The sequence below is a fragment of the Pongo pygmaeus genome, chromosome 2 (genome assembly GCF_028885625.2).
Source record: "Pongo pygmaeus isolate AG05252 chromosome 2, NHGRI_mPonPyg2-v2.0_pri, whole genome shotgun sequence".
NCBI classification, from domain to species: Eukaryota; Metazoa; Chordata; class Mammalia; order Primates; family Hominidae; genus Pongo; species Pongo pygmaeus.
Window position 1 is genome coordinate 60,360,254 of NC_085930.1, and position 24,596 is coordinate 60,384,849.

General features: G+C 55.6%; 2 protein-coding genes across 12 annotated transcripts in view; one reads left to right on the forward strand and one right to left on the reverse strand.

Annotated features, from left to right (window-relative positions):
* Nucleotides 1-99: 99 nt before the first annotated feature.
* On the forward strand, nucleotides 100-8,076 carry ABTB1 (ankyrin repeat and BTB domain containing 1). Of its 4 annotated transcripts, none has more exons than XM_054480627.2 (12): nucleotides 100-254; nucleotides 1,563-1,625; nucleotides 1,717-1,772; nucleotides 3,121-3,265; nucleotides 3,424-3,583; nucleotides 3,688-3,733; nucleotides 4,119-4,235; nucleotides 4,320-4,438; nucleotides 4,617-4,715; nucleotides 4,828-4,995; nucleotides 7,144-7,344; nucleotides 7,428-8,076. In XM_054480627.2, the coding sequence occupies exons 1-12, from the start codon at nucleotides 199-201 to the stop codon at nucleotides 7,632-7,634; spliced, it is 1,437 nt and encodes a 478-aa protein (XP_054336602.1). In that variant the 5' UTR covers nucleotides 100-198; the 3' UTR covers nucleotides 7,635-8,076. The 4 variants fall into 4 exon arrangements, with proteins under 4 accessions (XP_054336602.1, XP_054336603.1, XP_063517777.1 ...); XM_054480628.2 differs by having other exon boundaries at nucleotides 111-254; nucleotides 1,563-1,590; XM_063661707.1 differs by lacking the exon at nucleotides 4,119-4,235 and having other exon boundaries at nucleotides 120-254.
* A 7,348-nt stretch (nucleotides 8,077-15,424) lies between these two features.
* MGLL (monoglyceride lipase) overlaps nucleotides 15,425-24,596 on the reverse strand; it is a 134,056-nt gene continuing 124,884 nt past the window's right edge. For 6 of the 8 annotated variants that reach the window (XM_054480647.2, XM_054480645.2, XM_054480651.2 and 3 more), the window contains 2 exons: nucleotides 21,235-21,450; nucleotides 15,425-18,687 (listed from right to left, as the gene is read on the reverse strand). In XM_054480647.2, the coding sequence (XP_054336622.1) occupies nucleotides 18,562-18,687; nucleotides 21,235-21,450 (342 nt within the window). In that variant the 3' untranslated portion in view covers nucleotides 15,425-18,561. Of the gene's footprint in view, nucleotides 18,688-20,726; nucleotides 21,451-24,596 lie in introns of those variants that run through there. The other 2 variants (XM_054480650.2, XM_054480649.2) reach the window with 2 other exon arrangements.

Consider the following 24,596-nt stretch of genomic DNA (forward strand, 5'->3'; position numbering starts at 1 on the left):
GCGGGGCCGCGGGGCGGGGAGGGCGGGGAGGGCGGGGCGGGCGGGTCCTCCGGACGCCGCTGCAGAGCAGAGCAGAGCGGAGCGGAGCGGGGCGGGGCGGGGCGGGGCGGGGCGGGGCGGGGCTGAGCGTGTTTACATCCGCCGGGTGCGCAGCGTCGCCGCTCGAGGTCGCTCGGCTCGGGTACGAGCCTCCGCGCCATGGACACCAGCGACCTGTTCGCCAGCTGCAGGAAGGGGGATGTGGGCCGAGTGCGGTGAGGACCCCGCGGTCCCGGGGAGGGTGCGGGAGGTGGCCGCCCTCAGAACGCCTCGGGCCCTGGGACGGGCGGCTGGACGGCCGCGGAGAGGCGGGCGCCTCGGCCGGGTCACAGCCCTCGGAGCGCCCCCGCGCGGCGGACCACCTGGACCCCCGCCGCAGCCCCCCAGCGGAAGCGCGCTGGGGCGGGGACACTGATGGCCATGACCCCCGGAGGGCTTCCTGTAAGAAGGGACTGCTCCGCGGAGGCCCGAAGGCGCAGAAGTGGGCGGAGAGAAAGGCGGGCCACTGTTCGCCCTGGTAGGGCCCGGACGTCAGACCCCCGGGCGCGGGGCGCGGGTATAGGCCTGGGACTCTAGACGTGGCCCCTTTCTCTCATGCTCTCTGGACCTGGCGCGGGGAACACCTAGAGCCCATAATCGGCCTCAGGTCCCTGAGGATTCGGAAACTCCTGACGCAGCTAGAATGAATCTGGCGCTGAGATGCCGCCTCCATGGGCCGGACGCGGAGGGAAGGGGTGCCCAGTTGGGTTCTGGGGCCCTTCCTCTCCTTGGCCTTCCACTATCCCGTTTGACCTCCTTTTTTCTTGGCCCTTCCTCCCCCTTGACCTGGTGCTGACTGACTGCTTCCACCTCCCCTGGGCTGGCGCCGGGCTGCTGTACTCCCGTAGCCTCCCTGGGCCGCTCCCTGACATCCCGTGCCACTCAAGAGTTAGTGCATAGTGTCAACGCTGAGTGGCTTCACAGCACTTCCAGGTGCAGCCTGGAGGCCTCCTTCAGGCTGCCCCCGCCTCAGTGGGGCTACATTAGCATTGGCGACTCCACTCGCTCACCTTCCGCATGCCATCAGTTGCTGCATCCCGCGACTCTTGCCTCCTAGAATTGTGTGCCCTCCGCACCACCAGGAGGCCTGCAGCAGCTTTTCCCCGGGCTCCCTGCTTCTAACAGGACCAGCTTCTTCCTGCAGTGGAGAGCTCTGGTGGGAGCGAAGGCTCCATCACCTCCTCTCCCAAACGCTGAAAGGCCAAAGGTCCAGCCTCGGCACTGGCGCTGGCCTCTGTCCCTGTAGCCCATCGTCCCCCAGCACTGATGGCACACAGTGTCTGCCTGTCCGACCCCACCTCCACCCCCTTGCCTGCACTTTGCCTTGAGTGCCTCTCCTGCTCTGGTCTGCCTGTCACCTGCCCTCACCTGGGGGAGGCTTCCCCAGACCAAAAGGGATGTTTTCCCTCCGTTCCTTTCCACGGGCCTTCTTTCTCAGACCATGAACCCGTCCTGACCCAGGCTCTGACCTCCTTCCTGCCCAGGTACCTGCTGGAGCAGCAAGACGTGGAGGTGAATGTGCGGGACAAGTGGGACAGCACCCCCTTGTGAGTGCTGGGGAGAGGGGTGGGGAGGGTGGGGGTTGGTGCACCCCTTCAGCGCTGAGGACTGCCTCCTGTACTTACTTTCTCCCTTCAGGTACTATGCCTGCTTGTGTGGGCACGAGGAACTGGTACTCTACCTTCTGGCCAATGGTGAGAGCAGGGAGCCCGGCTCAGGGGTGTGCGTGGGTGCATGCATGCGTGCGCGTGGGTGCATGCATGCGTATGTGCATTCAAAGGTCTTCATACACATTTGCAAAGCACCACAATTCCTCTCTTACCAACCAGTCGAATCAGCAAGTACTATTATTGCTACTTTAAAACCTTTTCTCTGTCCACCCTCTCCATCTCTACTTCTACGACCTGGGCCCAGTCATCAGCATTTCTCCCCGGACACAGTGCCTGCCTCCCTCTTGCCATTGCAGCCAAATTGATCTTTTCACAATGAATCTGATGGGCTAAAAATCCTCCAGCGAGTTCCCACTGCCTCTAGGATACAGTGAGCCTGCCTGGCCATGCCCAAGGCTCCACAGGGTCTGGCCTCCCACTGGCATCACTACCTCAGCTCTCCCTGCTTGCTTGCTGCTATGCTGGCCTCGATGGGGCTCCACTGCGCTATGCATCCCCCTGTTCCTGCCCCAGGGCCTTTGCACCTGCGGTTCCTCCTGCATGGAGTGCCCTTCTGCAAACGTTCACATGGCCCACTCCCCCACCTTCATTCAGGTCTCTGCATGCCGCCGCCATCACAGAGTGACCTTTCATGACTTCCCTTCATCCAGTGCCATTCTTCATCCTATTTTGGTTTTCTTTTTCTTTTTTGGAGACAGAGTCTTGCTCTGTCACCCAGGCTGGAGTGTAGTAGTATGATCTCGGTTCACTGCAGCCTTAACCTCCCAGGCTCAAGTGATCCTCCTGCCTCAGCCCCTTCAAATCTTCAAATAGCTGAGACTACAAGCGTGCACCACCACGCCTGGCAAGTTTTTGTATTTTTTTTGCAGAGATGGGGTCTCACTCTGTTGCCCAGGTTGGTCTCAAACTCCTGGGCTCAAGTGATCCACCTACCTTGGCCTCGCAAAGTGCCTGGATTATAGGTGTGAGCCACCACGCCCGGCCTTGTTTTTCTTAATAGTCCCTGCTATTGTTAGGTAGTGCGTTGATTGTCCTGCCTCACTAGAGTATAAGTTCAGCAGGACAGGGACCTGTGTCTCATTCACTGCTGTGCTCCAGTGTGTGGGACAAGCGCAGCCACCAAGTCTGCTCTCCGTTCTTTGTCTGTCTTCCGTGTGAGTGAGTATGTGCCTGTGTGAGTGCACACAGACGTGCCCATTCGCCTAGCCCTTGACTGGGAGGGTGTTGGGGTCAGAGTGGGCCCAGGGTAATTTGGGAAGGCATCGCCAGAGATTCAGAGCCCCATGTGTGGGAAGGTGGGGAAGAGGGACAGGGAGACTAGAATTTCCCCCAGGCCCCTTCCCTGCTAACTGGTGAGCCCTGCCTCCCCCAGGAGCCCGCTGCGAGGCCAACACCTTCGATGGTGAGCGCTGCCTCTATGGGGCACTGAGTGACCCCATCCGCCGGGCTCTACGCGATTACAAGCAGGTCACGGCTTCCTGCAGGAGACGGGATTACTATGACGACTTCTTGCAGCGGTGAGCCAGGGCACATGAGGGGTGCAGCATGGGGTGCAGTGGCCCTGGTGGGTGTGGCAAGTCTGCTCTGACTGTGGCCTGCACTGGGTTCTGAGTGCTCCGAGGAATGGAGTGGGGGCTGTGCCAAGTATCGTCCCTCCTGGCTTGTCCCTCCCCAGGCTTCTAGAACAGGGCATCCACAGTGACGTGGTCTTTGTAGTACACGGGAAGCCATTCCGGGTGCATCGTTGCATCCTGGGTGCACGTAGTGCCTACTTTGCCAACATGCTGGACACCAAATGGAAGGGCAAGAGTGTCGTGGTTCTCAGGCACCCACTGGTATGTCCTGTCAGGGTTGCAGAGGGGCATGAACTGTCCAGGAACAGCAGGGGGTTGTGCTGGGTGGTTGCCTCTGACATTCCTTTCTGGCTTTCTGCCCACAGATCAACCCCGTGGCCTTTGGGGCCTTGCTGCAGTACCTGTACACAGGTGACCCCCTGGGTCCAGGGTAGGAGGAGAGGGAGTGGGCCGTCCTTCTGGACAGCAGTACACCTAGGTGTGGCTGGGCTGACCTTTCACCTCTAGACACTTCATGTTCCCCCCATGGTTGTTCCTGCTGCCTCTCGGGTTGGGTTGCAAGAGAGAGGACTAGCGTGCCTGCTCAGGAAGAGCTTGTCCCACCCACATGCTGAGGCCCTCCCATCTGTTCCCTGGGGCCTGTAGAACAGCTTTTGATGGGGAAACCACAGTGGCAAGTGGGCCCAGGAGTCCTAGCCCTGCAGCCAGGTGGGCAGGTGGGAGGGGATCACCCTTTTTCTGTAGGACTGATGACAGCTGAGGTCCCGCAGGCCCTCATCCTCCCCACTGCCCCCAGGCCGCCTGGACATTGGCGTAGAGCATGTGAGTGACTGTGAGCGCCTGGCCAAGCAATGCCAGTTGTGGGACCTGCTCAGCGACCTGGAGGCCAAGTGCGAGAAGGTGTCTGAGTTTGGTGCGAGCAGGGTTTGGGGCCCGGGGCCATGGGTGCGGCCTGGCAGGGCTGGCCTGGCTCCCTGAAGTTGTTCTTCCCCTGTAGTGGCGTCTAAGCCAGGCACATGTGTGAAGGTGCTGACCATCGAGCCCCCCGCTGCAGACCCCCGCCTCCGGGAGGACATGGCGCTGCTGGCCGATTGTGCCCTGCCCCCCGAGCTCCGAGTAAGTGCGGGGCTGGTGGGCAGGAAGGGCGTTTTGGGATGGCAGGCTGTGACAGGCAGCCCAGATACTTGGGCTGAATTCCTTGTGTGGCCTTGGACCAGTTACTTCCCTTTTCTGAACCTAGTCGTTCACTTCTGTGAACAACTGCTCTGATGGGGTCACCTCTTCTGTACCCCAGGGTGATCTTTGGGAGCTGCCCTTCCCTTGTCCTGACGGCTTCAACAGCTGCCCTGATATCTGCTTCCGAGTGGCTGGCCGCAGCTTCCTCTGCCACAAGGTGCTTGTGCCCTCCTGTTGCCCCTGGCCCCAACCCGTTGCCCTGAGCCCCCGTCTAGCTCCTCAGGAGACAGACCCTGGCCCTCACACTTCCTGAGCCCGGCCTCCCCCAGGCCTTTTTCTGTGGCCGCAGTGACTACTTCCGGGCCCTGCTGGATGACCACTTCCGAGAGAGCGAAGAGCCAGCGACCTCAGGGGGCCCCCCAGCCGTCACCCTGCATGGCATCTCATCTGACGTCTTCACTCACGTGCTCTACTACGTGTACAGCGACCACACTGAGGTGGGGGCTCAGGGAGAGCTGGGGACGGCACACAGCCTGTGCTGCCGTGGGCTGAGAGGGAGCACCAGGGCCCTGGGGGTCTGTGGAAGGGCCCAGTTGGCCCCATGGTTGACGTTTTGAGAAGTCTGGAAGGGAAGGCTGTGGGAGTTTGGATTTTTCTTTCAGGTAGAGGAAGCCTTGTTAGGCTCCAGAGAGAGGATGAGTGACGAGGCCTATGTCACAGGCACTCCACACTTGTCAGCCACTTGGGGTCCTCAGCTTCTCTCGCAGGAGGGTGGAGGGTGGGTGGGGACAGCCTCCTCCCTCTGTGGTGCAGCAGATCCCTGGGGTTCTGAGTTCCCAGTCTCCTCTTCCCTTGCTGCCTCCCTCTGTCTCCAGCTGCCCCAAGGTGTCCATAAGCCAAGGCTGCAGGGCAGCAGCAGAGTGCTGAAGGTTTGCTCTGCCAGGGTGTGTGAGAGAGAGAGAGAGAGTGTGTGTGTGTGTGTGCGTGCGCGCGCGCACTATGAAGATATCCCCATATCTGGTGGCTTAAAGAAGAGGGGAGTTTGTTTCTCCTTCACTTCTGACTGAGGTGGGTGCCCCAAGGCAGGTGGCTTGCAGAAGATCAGGTCATCCTTCCATCTTGCCCCTGTATGCCTAAGGGTGAAGGTCAAAAACGTTTTCTGTAAAGGTGAGTGTTTCAGGTTCTGTGGGCCATGTGGCCCTGTTGTAGCTACTCAACTCTGTAGCGCAAAGGCAGCCAGAAACAGTACAGAGATGAGTGGGTGAGGCTGCCTTCCAATAAAACTTTACTTGCACAAACAGGCTGGATTTGGTCCACAGGCTGTAGTTTACCCATCCTGCCTGGGGCATCGCCTTTGGCCACGGAGATTGGGTCCTAGGCAGACTCATGCTCTAGGAGGAAGAGGAAGGCAGGGCAAGCAATGTTGTTTTTGTAGAAGCCACTGGAAATTGCACCACTTCTCATGTTCACCTGGAGAGAACTTCGTGCCTACCTGCCAACAAGGGAGGGCTTGGAAAGTCATTCTGTGGCCAGGGCCCTGTTTTGTGGGGGAAGGGGAGGAAGCATGGTGGGGGACAGAGGGCAGTCCCTACTGCTGCTCTACCTCCGGTGGCAGCTCCCTTGTCCATCCCTCCCTGCGGCCTGACAGCCCCTCAGCCTCCATCTTTCCCACCCCCTCTACTGGGCATCTCCTGCAGTTCAGCCCAGCTCTCTGGCCCCTGTACCAGGGGTTACCTTTGCCCACCCTGGAGAAGCTCCCTCCTCAAGGAGCCTCGCCACCCCAAGGGCACCTTGTCTCAGAGTGTGGCTTGGGCTCCTAACCTGGGCTGATACTGGTTGAGCTGTGTGACACTGGGTGAGCTTTGTGATCTTGGGCCAGTTACTTAACTGCTATGTGCCTCTAGAACATGGAGATAGCGCTCGTCGTCACTTCCTAAGGCCTTGTGCAGATGCATGGGTTACCCAGGTAAAGGAGGTGGCATGGCACATGGCACGTGGCCTGTAATGTGGTCGTAGAGCTACCCTTGTCTCTGTCTGCAGCTTGCTCCCTGTGCCACCCAGGCTCTGGCCCGAATCTGAGGGCTTCAGTCTTGCCCAGCACAGGATGTACCTGTAGGTGGGCTCTGTGTCCCCACAGCCTCTTGAGAGGGAGGGAGCTGGTAGATAGTCTCCCACCCCTGGCAGGGTCCCTGCATGGGTCTTGACTAGCTGCCTCTGTCCCACCATTCTGACAGCCCCCGCAGGTAGACATGGTTATCTATACCTCATGGACCGGGAACTAGAGGCACAGGGAGGTGCAGTGACTTGCCCAGGGCCCCACAGCTAGAAGTGGCAGGCCCAGGTCTGTGTAACTCGGAGCTCAGACCCTGGCTCCTGTGAGGGCCTTGCCTCCCGCCTGCCCTGCCAGCCTGCTCGGCATGGGAGCACCCCCGCAGTCTTCTGCCCCCTAGTGGTCTTGCAGATCCTTGTGGGAATCTGGGCCAGTCCCCCAACCCCCGACCCCGTACATGCACAGGGAGCTCCTACTCCCACTGGAAGCCTTCCCGCCAGCACCCCGCAACCACCGCAGGCCCTAGCCTTGGCTGTTGTGCCCTGGGAGCCCTTGGTGACCTCGGGGGGCACCTTCATCCCTGTCTTCACTGCAGCTGTCCCCCGAGGCAGCCTACGACGTGCTGAGCGTCGCCGACATGTACCTGCTGCCAGGCCTGAAGAGGCTGTGCGGCCGCAGCCTGGCTCAGGTGCTAGACGAGGACACTGTGGTGGGTGTGTGGCGCGTGGCCAAGCTCTTCCGCCTGGCGCGGCTTGAGGACCAGTGCACTGAGTACATGGCCAAGGTCATTGAGAAGGTGGGCCAGTGGGCTGCAGCGGGCGGGAGGGAGAGGTGAGAGGGCGGGCACCCCTCCACTGAGCTGGCCCCTCCTGCTCATAGCTGGTGGAGCGGGAGGACTTCGTGGAGGCGGTGAAGGAGGAGGCAGCGGCTGTGGCGGCCCGGCAGGAGACGGACTCTATCCCGCTGGTGGACGACATCCGCTTCCACGTGGCCAGCACGGTGCAGACCTACAGCGCCATAGAGGAGGCGCAGCAGCGGCTGCGGGCACTCGAGGACCTGCTCGTGTCCATCGGCCTGGACTGTTGAGCCTCTGGCTGGGCAGCCCCAGGGGCCAGGAGCTCTCTTGGAGACAAGCATGTGTATGCGTTTGTGTGCAGCTCTTCTTCCTGCTCCCTGCACATTGAGGGCTTCATAGGGGGTGCAGGGGGCTCAGTGGGGCTTCTCTTCCCTCCATGAGCCTGGAGACCCCAGGGGAGGATCCATGTGGGATGGGCCCCCTCCCCCCAATGCACAAGCCAGCCCCCAAGGCCCTGGGGGTGGGCACCACTCAGGGAAACCTGGGGTGGGGGTGGGCTTTGGTCCTAGCACTTTCCTTCTCCAGATCCCCCCTCCCCACCCCAGCCCCAAATCCAGTCCTCTGGCCGTCACCTAGCCCCGAATTGCTTCTTTAAGCCGGTGTTCCCATGCACAGGGCCATTCAGGAAGGGCTGGGGGAGTGTGTGTGGCAATAAAGCTTGAAGGCACTGTGGGAGCGTGAGCCTGTGTCCTGGGGTACAACTTGGGAAGGGTGGAGCCTTCTGGAGCCAATGGAGCTGGTGGGACCAAGGAAAGAAGCTCCAGAGTTGGGGGCTCCCAGCAGAGGCTGGCCCAGAGCCCAAGGGCCAGGGTACCTGGCTGAGCAGACCTAGAGATCTGCCACTGACCCCAGTGTGGCCTGGGCCCAGCCTGGCTCCCTGCCTCCCTGTTTCCGTGGACGCTGGTTGTGGTGGGCCTCATTCCAGGAGAGGGCCAGGACCAAAATGACCATTTTCTCTCAGCCCAGTGCCAGTCTTCTCCCCAGGGAGGCCCTTGTGGCCCTTCCTGCAGGGGCTGCCACCTTATTTTGGGAAGGTGAGCTGCAGGGGCCAAGGGAGACCTTTCTCCTTGGCCTTCTGAAGGTTCACTGAAAAATTGACTTGCAAAAGGCAGAGTAACAGGAGAAAAGACACACAAATTTATTTAGCATGTAGACATAGGCGTCTTCAGAATGAAGACCCAAAGATGGGAAGCTGTCCATTGTTAGGCTCAGGCTCAGCAAAGTGTGGCCAGCCGAGTAGAAATGGGATTGGCGAAAAGTGCAGGATCCTATGCTGACTGAACAGGGAAACGCAGCCAGGCCTGTCTAGATTCTTCTTGGTCTCTCTGAGCAGCCTGCCTGTCTGCCTTCTGGGTGTGGGGCAGGACCCTCTGGAATGGGGGTCTTATGACCTATAGTCAAACAAGGTGGGTCAGATGATTACTTTATGGCCAGTTTTTACACAGATAGGGCAGAGGGAAAGTGCGAGTCCTGTTTTTAGGTTTTATGGCTGGCTTTGGGGAAAGGAGGCTCTGGTTTCTAGGGCCCACCTAGGGGAAGAGGGATTCTAGTTTCTGTGGCTAGCCTCAGGGGGTGATGAGACTGAGAGAAGGGGGCAAAAGGTCAGAGAGAAGCTCCTGCTTCTGAGGTGGTTGCTTGGGCCTTCATTTTGGGGTATTTGAGCCGCAAGGGGATTTCTCACGATGAGCTGCAGGCCTGTGGACCCCCCAGGCCTCTCTGCCTTCTAACCGGGTTAAACTCAGTGTCGTGTCATGGCCCTGGGGGAGGAAAGGAAGGCTGGTTCTTTCACAGGGCTTCTAATATCGGGTGTCTCCACCCTCCCTGCAGTTATTTCACAGCTGTTCATGCCTTTTCTTTTTTTTCAGACGGATTCTCGTTCTGTCACCCAGGCTGGAGTGCAGTGGTGCGATCTTGCTTGGCTCACTGCCATCTCCTCCCGAGTTCAAGCAATTCTGCTCAGCCTCCTGAGTAGCTGGGATTACAGGTGCACGCCACCATGCCCAGCTAATTTTTGTATTTTTAGTGGACACAGGATTTCGCCTTGTTGGCCAGGCTGAGCTTGAACTCCTAACCTCAGGTGATCCGCCTGCCTTGGCCCCACAAAGTGCTGGGATTACAGGTGTGAGCCACCATGCCCGGCTTCTTCATGCCTTTTTACTATGTTATTTTTGGATTTTTTTCCTTTTTCCTCCCCAGTGCATTTTCAGCCGTGTTGCACTGGCATGTTGGTCGTCACATGGGGAAGTTGTGGGTCTGAAGTGACCACTAGTGAGGGATCAGCTGGGAAAGTCATGGTGCAGCCTGCAGGAGGTGATGAGTGTGTTGGGGAGGTGTCCTGGGTAGGGCCTGTGGGTGGAGATTGTAGTTTGTGCAAGGGCCTGGGAGCCTGAAAACAGCCTGAGATGGGATGGGCTGGCAGGGGTCTGCGCATTGCCAGAGCTGAGCTGCAGCCAGAGGCCCAACCCCCACCGCAGCTCTGCCTTTCACTGCTGGCCACCGCTCTGCCTGTTTGCCCGCCCACAAATTGGGGGTGATTATGGCAACTCCCTCTTACCTAGTGTTTGACCTATCCTGAGCCTGGTGTGTTTGTTAAACAAAGGCTGAGTCCACCTGGTGGGTGGGAGGTGGGAGCAGGGGAGTGAGGGGCTCGCTCTGGTTGCCCTGGGGCACACAGGAAGGGAAGGGTGAGGCCATGCTAGTGGCCTAACACCAGCAGGTCTCACCTCAGAGCACACACAAATTCTGGTGTGCCAAGAGAGATTTAAATATTTAAATAAAAAATTTTAATTCCTATGCATTTCTTTTCATATGCATTAGGGGAGAAAATGAGCTACTACATGAAACCTTTCTTTACAGATATTATTTGAAATCATAAAGTTTCCAATCTTGAACAAATTTTAAATAAAACCCTAGTAAGAGGGCAGTTTAAGGAAAAATTATCTGGAGTTGGTATTTTAGTGGTTCACTGATACAGCAGATACAGCCAGGTGTACCAGCTATGGCACCTGTTCGGGGAGAGCTGCAGTCTGAGAACTGCCACCCCTCAAGAACTAGGCTGTGTGGTTGTTGGGGCAGCATTCCCCAGCCACACCACACCATTTCTCACTTTATTTTATTTTATTATTTTATTTTATTTATTTTATTTTATTTTATTTTATTTTTTTGAGACAGAGTCTATCCCTGTCACCTAGGCTGGAATACAGTGGTGTGATCTCGGCTCACTGCAACCTTCACCTCCCAGGTTCAAATGATTCTCATGCCTCAGCCTCCAGAGTAGCTGGGGCTACAGGCACCCGCCACCATGCCCACCTAATTTTCATATTTTTAGTAGAGACATTGTTTCACCATGCTGGCCAGGGTGGTCTCGAACTCCTGACCTCAAGTGATCTGCCCGCCTCAGCCTCCCAAAGAGCTGGGATTACAGGCATGAGCCACTGCGCCCAGCCCCATTCCTCACTTTAGCCTCAGGCAGAGAAGACAGCGCGATTGGGAAACACTTGTGTAGGAAGGTGTCCAATGCAGTATTGCAAATCAACAGGAAACATTGCCAGCAGCCGCAGCGAGCAGCAAGTGGGGAAGGAAGTGAGACAGCATGGATGCGCAGAGCTTCCTGCAACCACGAGGTGGTCAGTGCAGCTTCCGTGTCCACAAGGAAAAGGTGGAGGACATTCAGGCACTAGGCGGTGCTCCCCAGGCTTAAGTGAGAAACCCATAGCACAGACAGCCACACAGGAGTAGTGAACTACAATCGTGGAATTTGAAATTTAGTGTCTAATACTTCGTTCTAAAATTGGGTTGATTTAAATTCAGAAGTGTGCTCTACTCTGACAAATGTTAAAATAGACTAATAGAAGACACATTTTGACACAGAGGTCCTGGGTTTGAGACTCCTCCATCATCCCTAAACCAGAGGAAGAGTTGCTGCGTGAGAGCTGGGGATATTTGATCTGATTTCTGTTTAGTTTCTGTAATGTAGCTGTGCTACCGTTAAAATTAAAAATAAAACAACACATGTTTTTCTCTTTAATTCATTCCTACTCCCAGGTGAAAAAAAAATTATTGTTGAATGAAAAATATTTTCATCATGTGTTATTGGAAAAATTATATGTGTTCTCTCCCAACTCAAGATACCCACAAATTTTTAACAGACAGAAAAATAGACTCAGAGTGGTGGTTCACACCTGTAATCCTAGCACTTTGGGAGGCTTGAGGCAGGAGGATGGTGTGAGCCCGAGTTTGAGACCAGCCTGGGCAGCACACTGAGACTCTGTCTTTCCAAAAAATAAAAAATTAGCCAGGTATGGTGGCGCAAGACTGTAGTCCCAGCTACTCTAGAGGCTGAGGTGGGAAGATAGCTTGAGCCCAGGAGGTTGAGGCTGCAGTGAGCTGTGACTGCACCACTGCACTCCAGCCTGGGCAACAGAGTGAGACTCTGTCTCAGAAAAAAAAAAAAAAAGAAAAATCAATTGGACAATGACAAAATGAGCAATGATGGAAAGGAAATAAACTCCATTTTGCACAGGAAAGGTAGTGTAGGGATGGCTTGTTGACCCACCAGAAGAGGAAGAAGAGTGAAGGTGGGGCTGGGCAACCCTCTACCTAAAGCCCCAACCGACAGGTGGTGCTCTCCCGCAACTGCTGCTCTGAGGGTCTGCTCCCTGCTGTGGCTGGCCGCGGACGCTGCATCATCCGCTGCTGACCCCTTTAGTGACACCACCCTTGGTTAGGTGCAGCTGTTTCCTGCAGGGCCCCAAATGAACATGCCCTTCACCCCTGTGCTCCAGCCATCCTGAGAGTCTCTCAGTTTTGGGGCCACCCTGAGCTCTCTGCACCTCGAAAACTCCCCCGCAGACCCCTCTGCTGTGCCCCAACCCCAGCCCGCTCCTGCTCACCTTTGGCTTCTGGAGGGCTGTGCTGGCCCCAGGCTGTGCTGGCGGCCACTGGTTGCCCATTGCTGTTAGGCTCTGGGGTGGGAGTCCGTGTTGCCCTGGGTCCTCATTCTGTGAGGGCAGCCCACCTTGTTCTGCCCTGGTCACTGTTCCTCCCAGCGGTGGACACCGTGCCTGGAGCATCACAGGTGCCCAGTAAGGAGCTTGTGATGAGCCTGAGTGTTCATGGAGGAGGCTGGAAAAGCCAACAAATGCAAACGTTGTTGGCTCTAGGTTTGATACAGTGAAGTTCCGGGCAGAATTTGCTTGGCCATAAGTAGAGCATGAGGGCCTGGAGAGGACAGGCTGTCCTTCAGGTCTGCACACCTTTGGGGGACCTTCTGCACAGAGGCCAGGTGCCACCCACCCAGGGCCTGAGTGGTTTGCAGGGCCCAGTGCAAAACAGCACGTGGGGCCCTTGCTCAAAGAGCATTAATAATTTCCAGAGAGCAACAGTAGAGCACTCACCCAAACGCACGGACCTTCTAGCGTGGGGTCTGGGCCTCTGCATGGGTGGCCAGGCTGCGAGGCCAACCCTGCTTCCACACCCAGTTCCCAGCTCAGTGCCTGGCTCAGATAAAGCCTTCCTTCCTCCTTCCTCCCTCCTTCCATCCCTCTCTCCCTCCCTCGGCCACTCATTCATTCCTTCATCACTCCCTCACTCATCCATTCTCTCGCTCACTCATTTCCTCATTTATTCATCCCCTCACTCATGGACTCATCCATTCTCTCATTCTTTCATCCCCTCACTCATTCCCTCATTCATTCTCTCTCACTCATTCTCTCATTCATCCCCTCACTCATTCACTCATTCATCATTCTCTTACTCATTTCCTCTCATTCATTCCCTCATCACACATTCCCACGCTCACTCATTCCCTCATTCATTCATCCCCTCATTCCCTCATTCATTCTCATTCATTCATTCTCTCAGTTCTCACTTATTCTCTCATTTATTCATCCCCTCACTCATTCACTCATCCATTCATTCACTCACTCATTCTCTCATTTATTCATCCCCTCACTCATTCACTCATTCTTTCACTCATTTCCTCACTCATCCATTCTCACTCATTCACCCATTCATTCATTCTGTCACTCATTTCCTCACCCATCCATTCCCTCATCGCACATTCCCTCACTCATTCCCTCATTTATTCATCCCCTCACTCATTCACCCATTTATTCTCTCATTTCTTCACTTGCTCATTCATTCCCTTACTCATCCATTCTCTCATTCATCACTCATTTCCTCACCCACTCATTTCCTCAATTCATCCCCTCATTTCCTCAATTCATCCCCTCATTCATTTTCATTCATTCACCCATTTCCTCACTCATCCCTCATTCATTCACTCATCACTCATTCCCTCACTCACTCATTCATTTTCTCACTCATTCCCTCACTCTTGTTCCTTCATTCATCCCCTCATTCACTCATGATCTCACTCACTCATTCATACCCACACTCATCCATTCTCACTCACTCCCTCATCACTCATTCCTGCATTCATCCCCACTCATTCTCACTCATTCCTTCATTCATTAATTCCTTCATTCATTCATTCATTTTCTCACTCACTCCTTTCCTCATTCATCCATTCTCATTCCCTCACCACTCATTCCTTCATTCATTCATCCCCTCATTCACTTACTCATTCTTCTCACTCATTTCCTCACTCATTCATTCACTAATTTCCTCATTCATTCCCTTGCTCATTCATTCACTCCCTCACTCATTCCCTCATTCATTCACTCACTTATTCACTCATTCATTCCCTTGCTCATTCATTCACTCACTCATTTCCTCACTCATTCAATCCCTCACGCATTCATTTTCTCACTCATTCATTCACTCACTTGCACAGTCCCTCACTCACTCATGTCAGTGCACTTTTTACATTTTTCTCCTTCAAAGAGAAACCAGAGAGATAATATGGGGCTATGGTAGGCGCTCTCTGTGGGGACCTGGGCTCAGTTAGTACCTGAGCCTTCACCTGCCCTGCATAGGATGGAGGCTTGGCTCCTCCTGAGAGAGAGGATAAAGAGAACACATCATTCCATCACTCACTCATTCATTCACTCACCCACTCCTTCCTTCCCTGCCCTATCAGGCAGGTCTTTCCAGGGACCCTCTGGGAAGCAGGCAGAGGTATGCCTCTGGGATATGCCCTTTTGCAGCTCACATGGGAGGGGACAGAGTGCTACCAAGCAGACAAGCAGAAGATCTGTCATGTCAGATGTCAACAAGTGTGCTGGAGGAGGAGAAGGCAGGGCAGCACCTGGGGGAGGGCCTCACTGAGAAGACAGCCCGTGAGGAGGCTGGCATGGCGAGGACCGAGTGGACGTGGAAGATGGGGAGAGGGGAGGCAAGGAGGCCAAAGGCCCAGCACTTGTAGGCCTCAGCAAGAACCGTGGCCTTTATTTAGGTGAGATGGTAGTCACCAGAGGATGTTGAGCAGAGAAGGGCCACAGTCTGACTCATACTTTAACAGCCCTCTCGCCTCCGTGTGGAAACGGGCTGGGTGCAGGAGAGAAAGCGGGGCCTGCCAAGGAGGCTGCTGCTGCCGTCCCTCAGACGCTGGTGACAGCCGTGCAGCTGGAAGGAACCCACATGATCCTGGCCACACTTAGGAGGAGAGTGGCTGGGCCAGGTGTCGGTATGGAATGGAGAGGGGCATGGAGGATGCCCAGCAGCAGGAGGCCAGGTTCCCTATGCTGAGGAGGGAGGGCTGAGTCCGGACAGAGCCCAGCTTGTGTGGGGATGGGTTTGGCATCTATATGGGGCCCTGGAGAAAGCACAAGCCACCTGAAGCTGGCGCAGGGAGGGTGGCCTGGGCTCCGTCCTCCCCAGTGGCAGGGCAGGGTCTGCGAGTGGATGTGTGTGTTTAGAAATATGCTCCAAGCGTGGATGGGAGAAGATAAACTCCACACACGCTGATCGAGGCTGGGAAGCACTGCTGGAGTTGGTATCAGGTGACAGGCATGGCTCGGGCAGGGATCAGCCTGTCTAAAAAAGGGCCTGCTGTGCTCTCGGCAAGGAAGATTGCCATCCAGGGTCAGAGGCTACTGTGACGGACAGACAGACGCCATTCCGAACACATCGGATTTATTAGGATTAGCTGTAGCGTACACTGATTCCTTTAGCTCTAAACGGATACATATGTGCCCCGCAGACAGTATACACACAGGGATGTGACTGAACCACCCTGACATAGCAAACCCAACAGCCGGCTTGTGAAGACATCGTGATCCCAGTAAGGTCTATGTTAGCAATTGGTGAAAGAAGAAGAGAGTGAGATGGGACCCAGGTGGGCCTGGGGGTGGGATCCCGTGGGTTTTCAGAGCACCCACCAGTGCTCCCTCGGTGAGCCCAGCACCACCTGGAAGTGGAGGGAAGCTGGGTCGCTGCTGGAAGGGAGGGAGGCTGACTCTCTACCCCTCGCCTCTGCAAGGAACTGAGGCCTGTAGGGTTGCGGCTGTCACCGGCTACAGGCAGCATCTTTCTGTAAAAAGCTTTTCAGGCATGAAACCCATTTCTGTATGGACTGGGCTGTGTTGACGGTGGTGCCTGGGCCTTGTGTGCCAGGCCTCTCTGGGTCCCCTCCCTGGCCTTTGCCTTCCTCTCACCTTCTCGAGGCCAAGCTATGTGAGACCTGGCATCCCTTCCAAACCTCAGTTCCTCCACGCCCCTGCGCTGGTGCGACTCCAGAGCTCAGAATGTCAGCACGGAGCCATCAGTATTGAGAAGGAACTCAACGCAAAGCTTGACACCTTTCCAAGGACAGGGACCGGCTCTGGCGTGGCCGCGCATGAGACGTCAGGCACGCTTACGTGCAGGGTCCTGTGCTGGCTCCTGACCCAGCAAGGGGACATGGTGGGCGGATGTACCAGCCCTTTCGGATAACATGACAGTCCCAATTTCCGGAAAGTTTTTATTTTAAATATTGGTGATTCTTTAACCAGGAATGCAAATGCTACTGAAGTGCTGTGTGTGTCTCTGTGAGAGCCTTCATATAAATAAATTCATGCATCTAAAGAGTCCCTGGTCAGGCCGCATGCCGATATTCAATTTGGGGAATATTGATGCCATCACATGCGTCTGGGGGAGGCGGCAGGGAGGCGTAGGGACTTTGTGTGACCTGCTCTATCACAGCTCCTGGGAGAATTACAGGTCTGAGCCCAGGGCATCTCTGGGCTTTTGGAAAGGGTTCCTGCTTTTCCTGAGCTCCCATGGCTGCCCTGCTGCCAGGGCTGACTGAGCAGGCGGGGCTGGCTTTCTCTCTCAGTGCATATTTTACATTTTTCTCCTTCAGAGAGAAGCCAGGGAGACAAGCTGGAGCTACAGAAGGTGCTCTGTGGGGACTTGGGCCGGGTCAGCAACCAAGCCCCCACCTGCCCCTTGTCGGGTGAGGGCTTGGCTCCTCCCCCAGGGCACAGAGTGATCTTCAGCAGGGTGACCCATTCCTGGCTCTCATGGTGTGGTCAAGGCTGCTGGAGGGAGGGTGGAGGGGCACACTCTCCAGGAACCAAGGTTAGCCTCCAGAACAGGGCCTGGGAGATCAGTGGCAGTTCCCGCTGCTGGAAGAAGGGCGGGAGCCCCCGACGCCTAGACTTCATGTTGGGGGTCCTGGTGGGAAGTGGCCTCCTCCTCCGTGGCCCCAGAACCCCTAGATTGCACCTTCTGCAGGGCTTCAACTGTGGCAAAGCCCTGACCAGGGTCATATTTGCACTAAGGAGCCTCCTGAGGTAACAGCAAGTCCCATTTAGAAGGTGAAAGTATTCCCGAGGCGAGTGGTGAACCCCACTTATTGCTGGGAAAAAGTGAGGCCAAGGGCAGGGCTGGGGTGGTATTGGCACCTGAGAAGGGCAGGCTAGGCCCAGGGCCTCGGCTCCGAAAGATTGGCTGATGCCAGCCTTGGCCTGGGTGAGGCCTGTCCCAGCCTGTCCTGCTGTGGCCTGGGGCAGGGCTGGGAGTGCCTCCAGTCCCTGCTCTGGGTCACCGAGTGCTCCATGTAGACCTGGGAAGGAAGGCCTGGCCTGCCACTGTGCTGGGCCTCTCTTCTCCTGCCACCAGAGGTAGCTGTGCTGCTAGCACTGACACTCCCAGGGTAGCTCTGGGCCATAGGCAGGCCCAGGCCCAGGCCTAGAGATCATAGCCCCATAGGCTGCCACTGCTCCATGGTCCCTGGTGGGCAGGAAGAGCACTGGGCCTTGCCCATAGGAAAGGCCCAGCCAAGTCCCCTCTCGGAGGCTGCTGGCTTAGCTCCTGGAGCACAGAGCCCTCTGGCCTCACCATTGCCGGCCCAACCTGTCCAGTTCTGTACAGTAGCATCAAGCTCTCATTCCCTCAAACTCCCCTTGCTCCCTCCCACCTATCCACCAAAATAGTCTCTGCTTTAAAATATACATTATATATTAGACATTTCATCTTCAATACGATTCTCTCATAGCATCAGGTAAAATTAGTGACTCCAGAGGAAAGGCAGCCTTTGTGAGTACAGGCAACACTCAGGGGCCAACCTGAGCCTCCCCCTGGCAGGAGGGGAAGGGCAAGGGACAGAGAAGAGCCTCGGTTTCCTGCTCAGTTCTCCTTCTGGGCTAAGCCTCACCCCCCTCCCCTCTGCAAAGCCTGGCCTCAGGCTAACAAGGAGCCCACAAAGTCATGGGTGGCTGCTCATTTTGAGGAAGGGCTGGGCATTTTCTGAGCCTCAGAGGGTCATGTGAGTCTGCCCCGGGGAGCTGGCCCCTATGGAGACAGCAACCACCTCATCACACGGCCAGAGGAAGGCCACCAAGCGGAGGCCGGTCAGAGAGGGCGCTGGGGTGTGAGCGAAGGGTGAGCAGGAGGGAGGCGCCTCCAGTTATTGCAGTCTGGTGTCCTGGGAACACCAGGAATTCCTGGAACCCTTGTGGGAGCTGGGAGAGGCGGGGCAGAGGCTTGGCTTTGTTTTCAGTGGACATTTTAGCACATTCTTTGCGGAAAATCACCTGGGACCTTTCTCTTTTTTTGCATAAAGTGTCTACCCATTAAGGTAGGTCCAGTGTCTGATAGCCTAATGTATAACAAAAATGTCTTTTTGTTATTTTTTAGAAAATTGTGCTAAGGATTTCTCCAATTTCTGATTTTTTTTTTTTTTTTTTTTTTGCAAGCCATATCTGAGAAGCCATCTCTGCCCTTCCCCTGCCTGCATCCCCCAGACCATGAGCCAGGCACCGGCCAGTGCATTCAGGGTGGGGACGCAGTTCCTGCCGTGGCTGTCCTTTGAGAGACCCACATGTTTATTTCATGGAAGACAGAGTTGGTGACTTCAGGAAGCTCCTTGTGGAGAACATGGTAGGCACCTTCATAAATCTGCAATGAGGAGAAACATGGAATCAGAGCTGCACCATCAGAGGCAGGTGCAGGGAGCGGAGACCGTGGGCAGTGGGCAGGGGTCTGCAGCATTCTCCGGGCCCTTTCCCTATGCCCGAGGACCTGGCCCTGACCTCCCATTATTAGGAGGCCAACACCTTTCTATCAGATGATGATTCAAATGTGTTACGATGTCCCAACATGTTCTTGAACTTCCTTTCTCAAATGCAAACCTTCCCTCACTCCACATCTCTCCCCATCCCTGGACCCGTTTCTGTGTCTCTGAGTCAGGCAACCTTCTCAAAAGAGGGGGTTCCACTCCCGGCCTCACATCCTGACCTCCATGGGGTCCTCAGCTCATCCCAAGCTGACTTCCACTCCCGCCAACCCATGGTGGCTATCCTGGCGAGGTCTCCAGGGACCTCCATTGCCGTGGCAGGGGACATTGTGCTGGTCATTCATAAGCTGCTCACTCTCACCTTCTAGAAACACTTTCCTCTTGTGGTTCCATGGCCTTAACTTCTGATTTTCTTTCAACCTCGCTGGCAGCTCCTTCTCAGTCCAGGCTCACCCCACCCACTGGCCTCTGCAGGTGGCTGGACTACGGGCTTGGCTGTGCCCTCCTTCACTGTCCCTGGTCACCTTGTCCAGTCCAGTGGTTTTAAAATCCATCCCGGGCTGATGACTCTGGAATTTACATCTCCAACCAGACTTCCCTTCTGCCTCTAGACTGCTGACCTGCCATCTCCATCCGAATTCCTGGCAGGGACCTCCAGACTTCAGTGCGACGCTAACGGGCATCTCCAGGTGGACTCCGGCCATTGCTCACGTCAGTCTCTCTGCCTGGCGTTTCCGGTCTCATTGCAGCCTCCTCATTACTGCAAGCCCGAACCCAGGGTTCGTCCTTCATGACAGTGATCTCACTCTCTGCCACCCTGCCTGGCTTGACCTGCCTTGGTTGTCACTGTCTCCTACCTCCTCCTTACCCCAGCTCCTGTCTTCCCAAGGCCACTGGGGGATGCTTTTAAAATGAAAATCAGAGCACGTCACTCCTTGGCTTGAAATGCTCATGTGGCTTCTCATCTAACCAAGAGAAGAAGTTTAGACTTCCCAGGTGGTGGGGCTCCCCTGCCCCCTGCCACCAGCCTCCCTGACTGGTGCATCCTCACTGGCTGCTCTTCTTATGGCTGCGTGCCTATGCCAGCCTCAGGTCCTCAATCTCTCTCTTGCCTCAGTCTGGAAGGTTCTTCCACTGGCTCTTCTCACCAACAGACTGCAGGCCTGGCTGTCCCATCTAAAGTGCTGCTTTCCCCCTGTCCCCCTCTATGCCTACACTACACTCTGCTGAGTTTCCTTAGGGGCACCGACTCCTCTCCATCATCATCCGAATTTCATTTATTTGCTCATCCCACCAGGATACAGGTTCCGGGGGGGCAGGGCAGAGCCTTTGCCTGTCTTGTTCTCTGGGCCTGACAGAAACTTAGGGCCCCATAAATACTTGAATTAAAGAAGCAATGAATGGATAGCTGGGCAAATGAATGAATAAACAATCTTAGTGGATTCCTTTCGCAGGGACTTGCAAGGGTTCACATTGGTGTAAGGGCGGTCTGAGTGATGCTCTCACGGATGAATGCAGTGTTCCACTGTGGCTTTTAAAAAATATATTTTGCTGGGCGAGGTGGCTCACGCCTGCAATCCCAGCACTTTGGGAGGCCAAGGCAGGTGGATCACCTGAGGTCAGGAGTGAGACCAACCTGGTCAACATGGTGAAACCCCATCTCTACTAAAAATACAAAAATTAGCCAGGCATGATGGCAGGCACCTGTAATCCCAGCTACTCAGGGGGCTGAGGCAGCAGAATCACTTGAACCTGGGAGGCAGAGGTTGCAGTGAGCCGAGATGGCACCGCTGCACTCCAGCCTGGGTGACAGAGGGATACTCTGTCTGAAAAAAAAAAAAAAAAAAAAAAAATATATATATATATATATATATATATATATATATATATATGTCTTGCTGTCTAATATTCCACATAACCAAGCCGCAGGGCCTGTCCTCAGGGCCCCTGTCTGCAGAGCTCTGGCAGGTCCCTTCACGGATCAGGCTCTGCCAAGTCCTGCCAGCACCTGTGTGCCCTGAGCCCTCTGGTGGCCATGGCTCCCGGGCTACTGCAGCCACCACTGGTGCAGAGGGAGGCTTGGGCATCACATGTGTCCTTGGAGCTTGGACATGTCTCTCTCTCGGGAGATTTTATTTGCTCAGTGCCCAGTTGCAGATTCTTTTCTTGCCTATAACATCTTTTGATTGTTCTTTTTCCCTTTGAGGCTTATTCATGCAAAACAATCAGCAAATGACTCATGTGTTCTCTTGAAATTCATAGGCTCCTGGGATTCCTTTTATTTATTTATTTCTCGGTCAAGCAGGCTGGTCCCTATCCTGAGACCTGGGAGGTGGCCCTCGAGGGTCTGGGCAGATGTGCCCCAAGGGGTGCTGCCTTCCTGTCCCCCCTCCACCTTGGGGAAAAGTGGGCAAGTGGCAGCCGCTCACCTTGAGAGTCTTGTCCTGGCTCTTGGCTAACTCCATGAGCAGGTAGGCCCCTTTGCTGTCACACAGGCGATCGGCAGAGCCCTGGAGCAGTAGGAAGGGCACAGTCAGCTTGGGGAGGGCGCGCTCCACCCGCGAGACGGCATTCAGCAGCTGGATGCCGAAGCACACCTTCAGCCCTGCCCGGCAGATCAGGGGGTCTGAGTTATAAATGTCGACCTGGAAGAAGAAGGAGAGGGTTCCATCAGCATGGGCAGGGCTCACTTCCATAAGCCAGACCTATTTCCTGGTAGCTTTTCCTTCTGCTCTGGCCTGAAGGGTTGATTCCATTCAGGTCAGCTGGGCTTGGGCATGGCTCTGAAGGCCAGCCATGTTCATCCACAAACCTCACCTGCACCACTGGCAGTGCCTCTCCTTTCAGGCTTGAGGGTATCACATACACATGGGTGCCTATAGAAAATGTCAGGTATTGGCCGGGTGTGGTGGCTCACGCCTGTAATCCCAGCACTTTGGGAAGCTGAGGCGGGCTGATCACCTGAGGTCAGGAGTTCAAGACCAGCCTGACCAACATGGTGAAATCATGTCTCTACGGAGTTTTTTGTATTTTTGTAAAAATACAAAAACTAGCTGGGTGTGGTGGTGGGCGCCTGTAATCCCAGCTACTTGGGAGGCTGAGGTGGGAGAATCCCTTGAACCTGGGAGGTGGACTTTGCAGTGAGCCAAGATGGCACCACTGCACTCTAGCCTAAGCGACAGAGCAAGACTCCGTCTCAAAAAAAATTAAAAAAACGAAAATTTCAAGTATTAATTTGTATTTTAAAAAATATAAGCAGCAGCATATTGTTCACATCAATTATTTTATTAAAAAGTAGCTCTGCAGCAGTTATAGCATTTGATTTTTGTTCTCTGTCTCCACTGATTTGGTGTCCACCTGGTGGAAGTGGATGAGGGGCAAACAGTAAACTGCAGGAACAGTTTACTGGGTTCTGTGCTGGAAAGCGAGGGCCCATGCTAGAAGCCCCTGGAGGGGCTTCGGCCAGGCACTGACGATGGGCTTTGGGGTGAGGGATGCCCAAGGGTGGGTCTGGCTGCGGTGGGCTCGGCCTCCGTGCCCCCCAGGGCTACACAGGGTGGTCAGACGCCCTGACAGGGAGGCCTGGGCCCTGGCTGTGCCCAAGGCCATCTCTGCCCCTCTACGGGATGTGGGTCCTCTCTCCTCAACCACCAGCCTGTGGATCTTGCCTTTCGAGGGGCTGCTCTCTCCCCTGTCCTTACTCTCCCTGGCCTGTCTGGGTTTCTGGCTTCACTCTTCCTGCCTCCATAAAGACAGCTCAGGCTCCACTGCCCTGATCTCTATCATCTCCTCCACAGGATCAGGGGAGAAGTTTCTAGGAATCTCTCAGGCCCATAGGGGGCAGGAGTGAGCCCCTGATGCTTTTTTTTTTTTTTTTTTTTTTGAGACGGAGTCTCACTCTGTCACCCAGGCCGGAGTGCAGTGATACGATCTTGGCTCACTGCAGCCTCTGCCTCCAGGGTTCAAGTGATTCTGCTACCTCAGCTTCCCAGGTAGCTGGGATTATAGGCGCCGGCCACCATATCCAGCTAATTTTTGTATTTTTAGTAGAGACGGGGTTTTGCCATGTTGGCCAGGCTGGTCTCCAACTCCTGACCTCAGGTGATCCACCCGCCTCGGCCTCCCAAAGTGCTGGGATTATAGGCATGAGCCACCGCGCTTGGACCCATGATGCTTCTTCACTCATGTTTGTCATCCTTGCCAGTGGGTTCTTGGTGGGCTGGGGAGGGGCCACATGGTGAGGACTGGGTGAGGGTCAGAGAGCATGTGGGGACGAGGAAGGAACACGCTGCCAGCTGCTCCCCGGGCAACCAGGGTGCCCACTGTGCTAGGACTCAACATTTCCAAGAACTGAGCTACATCCATTCTGTTGCCACCCCTACAAGGCCTCGGCCAGAATTCTGGACCACACCAAGTGGGAGAGGCTGTCCTGCAGTCACCCCTGCCATCCCTGGATTCCTTCCCATGCTGGGGACTGAGCACCAAAAACCAGACCATTTGTGTAAATCCACACGAGACAGATTAGCCACTTCCTGCAGCTGAGCTGGCATGAGTCCTGCTGGGCCAGGCCATCTGCTCAGAGCCTGAGAGGACACGGGACTGGTAGGGCAGTTCATGGGGGCCCATGGCCAAGCCCAACCACAGGGGGTGCTTCCCCAGGGTCAGCCAGGAGCCCTGAGGGAAGGAGGGCTGTAGGGCCCGCAAAAGAGCCTGGGGCTTGGGGTCAGTGGAGTCACCAACAGCAGCGCCATCTACCAGCTTGTGCCGGGCTGCGACATGCAGGGTCTCATTGAGTAATAAAAGTAATAATAGCTACATCTGAGCTCTGGCTATCTGCCCAGCACTAAGTGTTTTTGCATGCAGTAACTCACTGGGCCTCCATAACTCTCCTGTATGAGGAATTGCTCTCATTCTCTCCATTACACAGAGGAGGAAACTAAGGCACAGAGAAGCTTGTCAACCTGCCTGCTGTTAGTTGCCCCAATTCTTGTTCTCCCCTACAGAACCTTGATGTTTCCTTCGGTACACAACTGCTCAGAATAGAGATTACATTTCCCAGTCTCCCTTGCACCTAGGTGTGGTCACATGACCAAATTTTGGCCAATAGAAAGCAGGCAGGGGCTGTGTGCACACTCTGGGTTGACGGCTTATTTTCTCCTTGCCCCGTAGAAAGAGTCAGGGCCGTGTGGACAAGATTCGCCCCTGGAAGCTAGAGCAACACGATGGGTGTCCTGATGCCAAGAAGTCACCCCCTCTCTTGGTTAAGCTGTTGTTGTTGGGGGTATGGGTTCCAGCAGGCTGGCCGTGCCCTGGGCTGGGCCACCACCCCATCCCATGCTGTCTCCAGGGCTCCTATGGGACCTGTGGGGTGGGGGCCACACCCTCGCCCCTGTTGCCAGCGATGTCTTACAACCACCTTCTTCCTGCAGCAGGCCTGCTGCTTTGCCCCGCTGACCCCAAGTGTCCTGGGCACAGCAGGCGCTCGGGGACTCTGCTTCTGAGTTTAATTGCAATGATGGCCCAAGCGGCTTCCTGCTCTTGGCTTCGTTTTCCATGTCTTGATCACGTAGACCCTGTTTACACAATGGCCTATTCTGGGCCTGGGGCCCAGCCACCAGATGTGTCGGGGAAAGAGCAGGCCCCTGATGTGAACCACAGCCTGGACTGGCGGTGAGGGGCAGAGGGAAACTGGGACCAGGAGGTGGGGGAGGGCTGTACCACATGGGGAGATTGAGGCACAGAGGGGCCAAACCCTCCCCTCAAGTGGCAGTTCTGGCCCAATCACAACGGC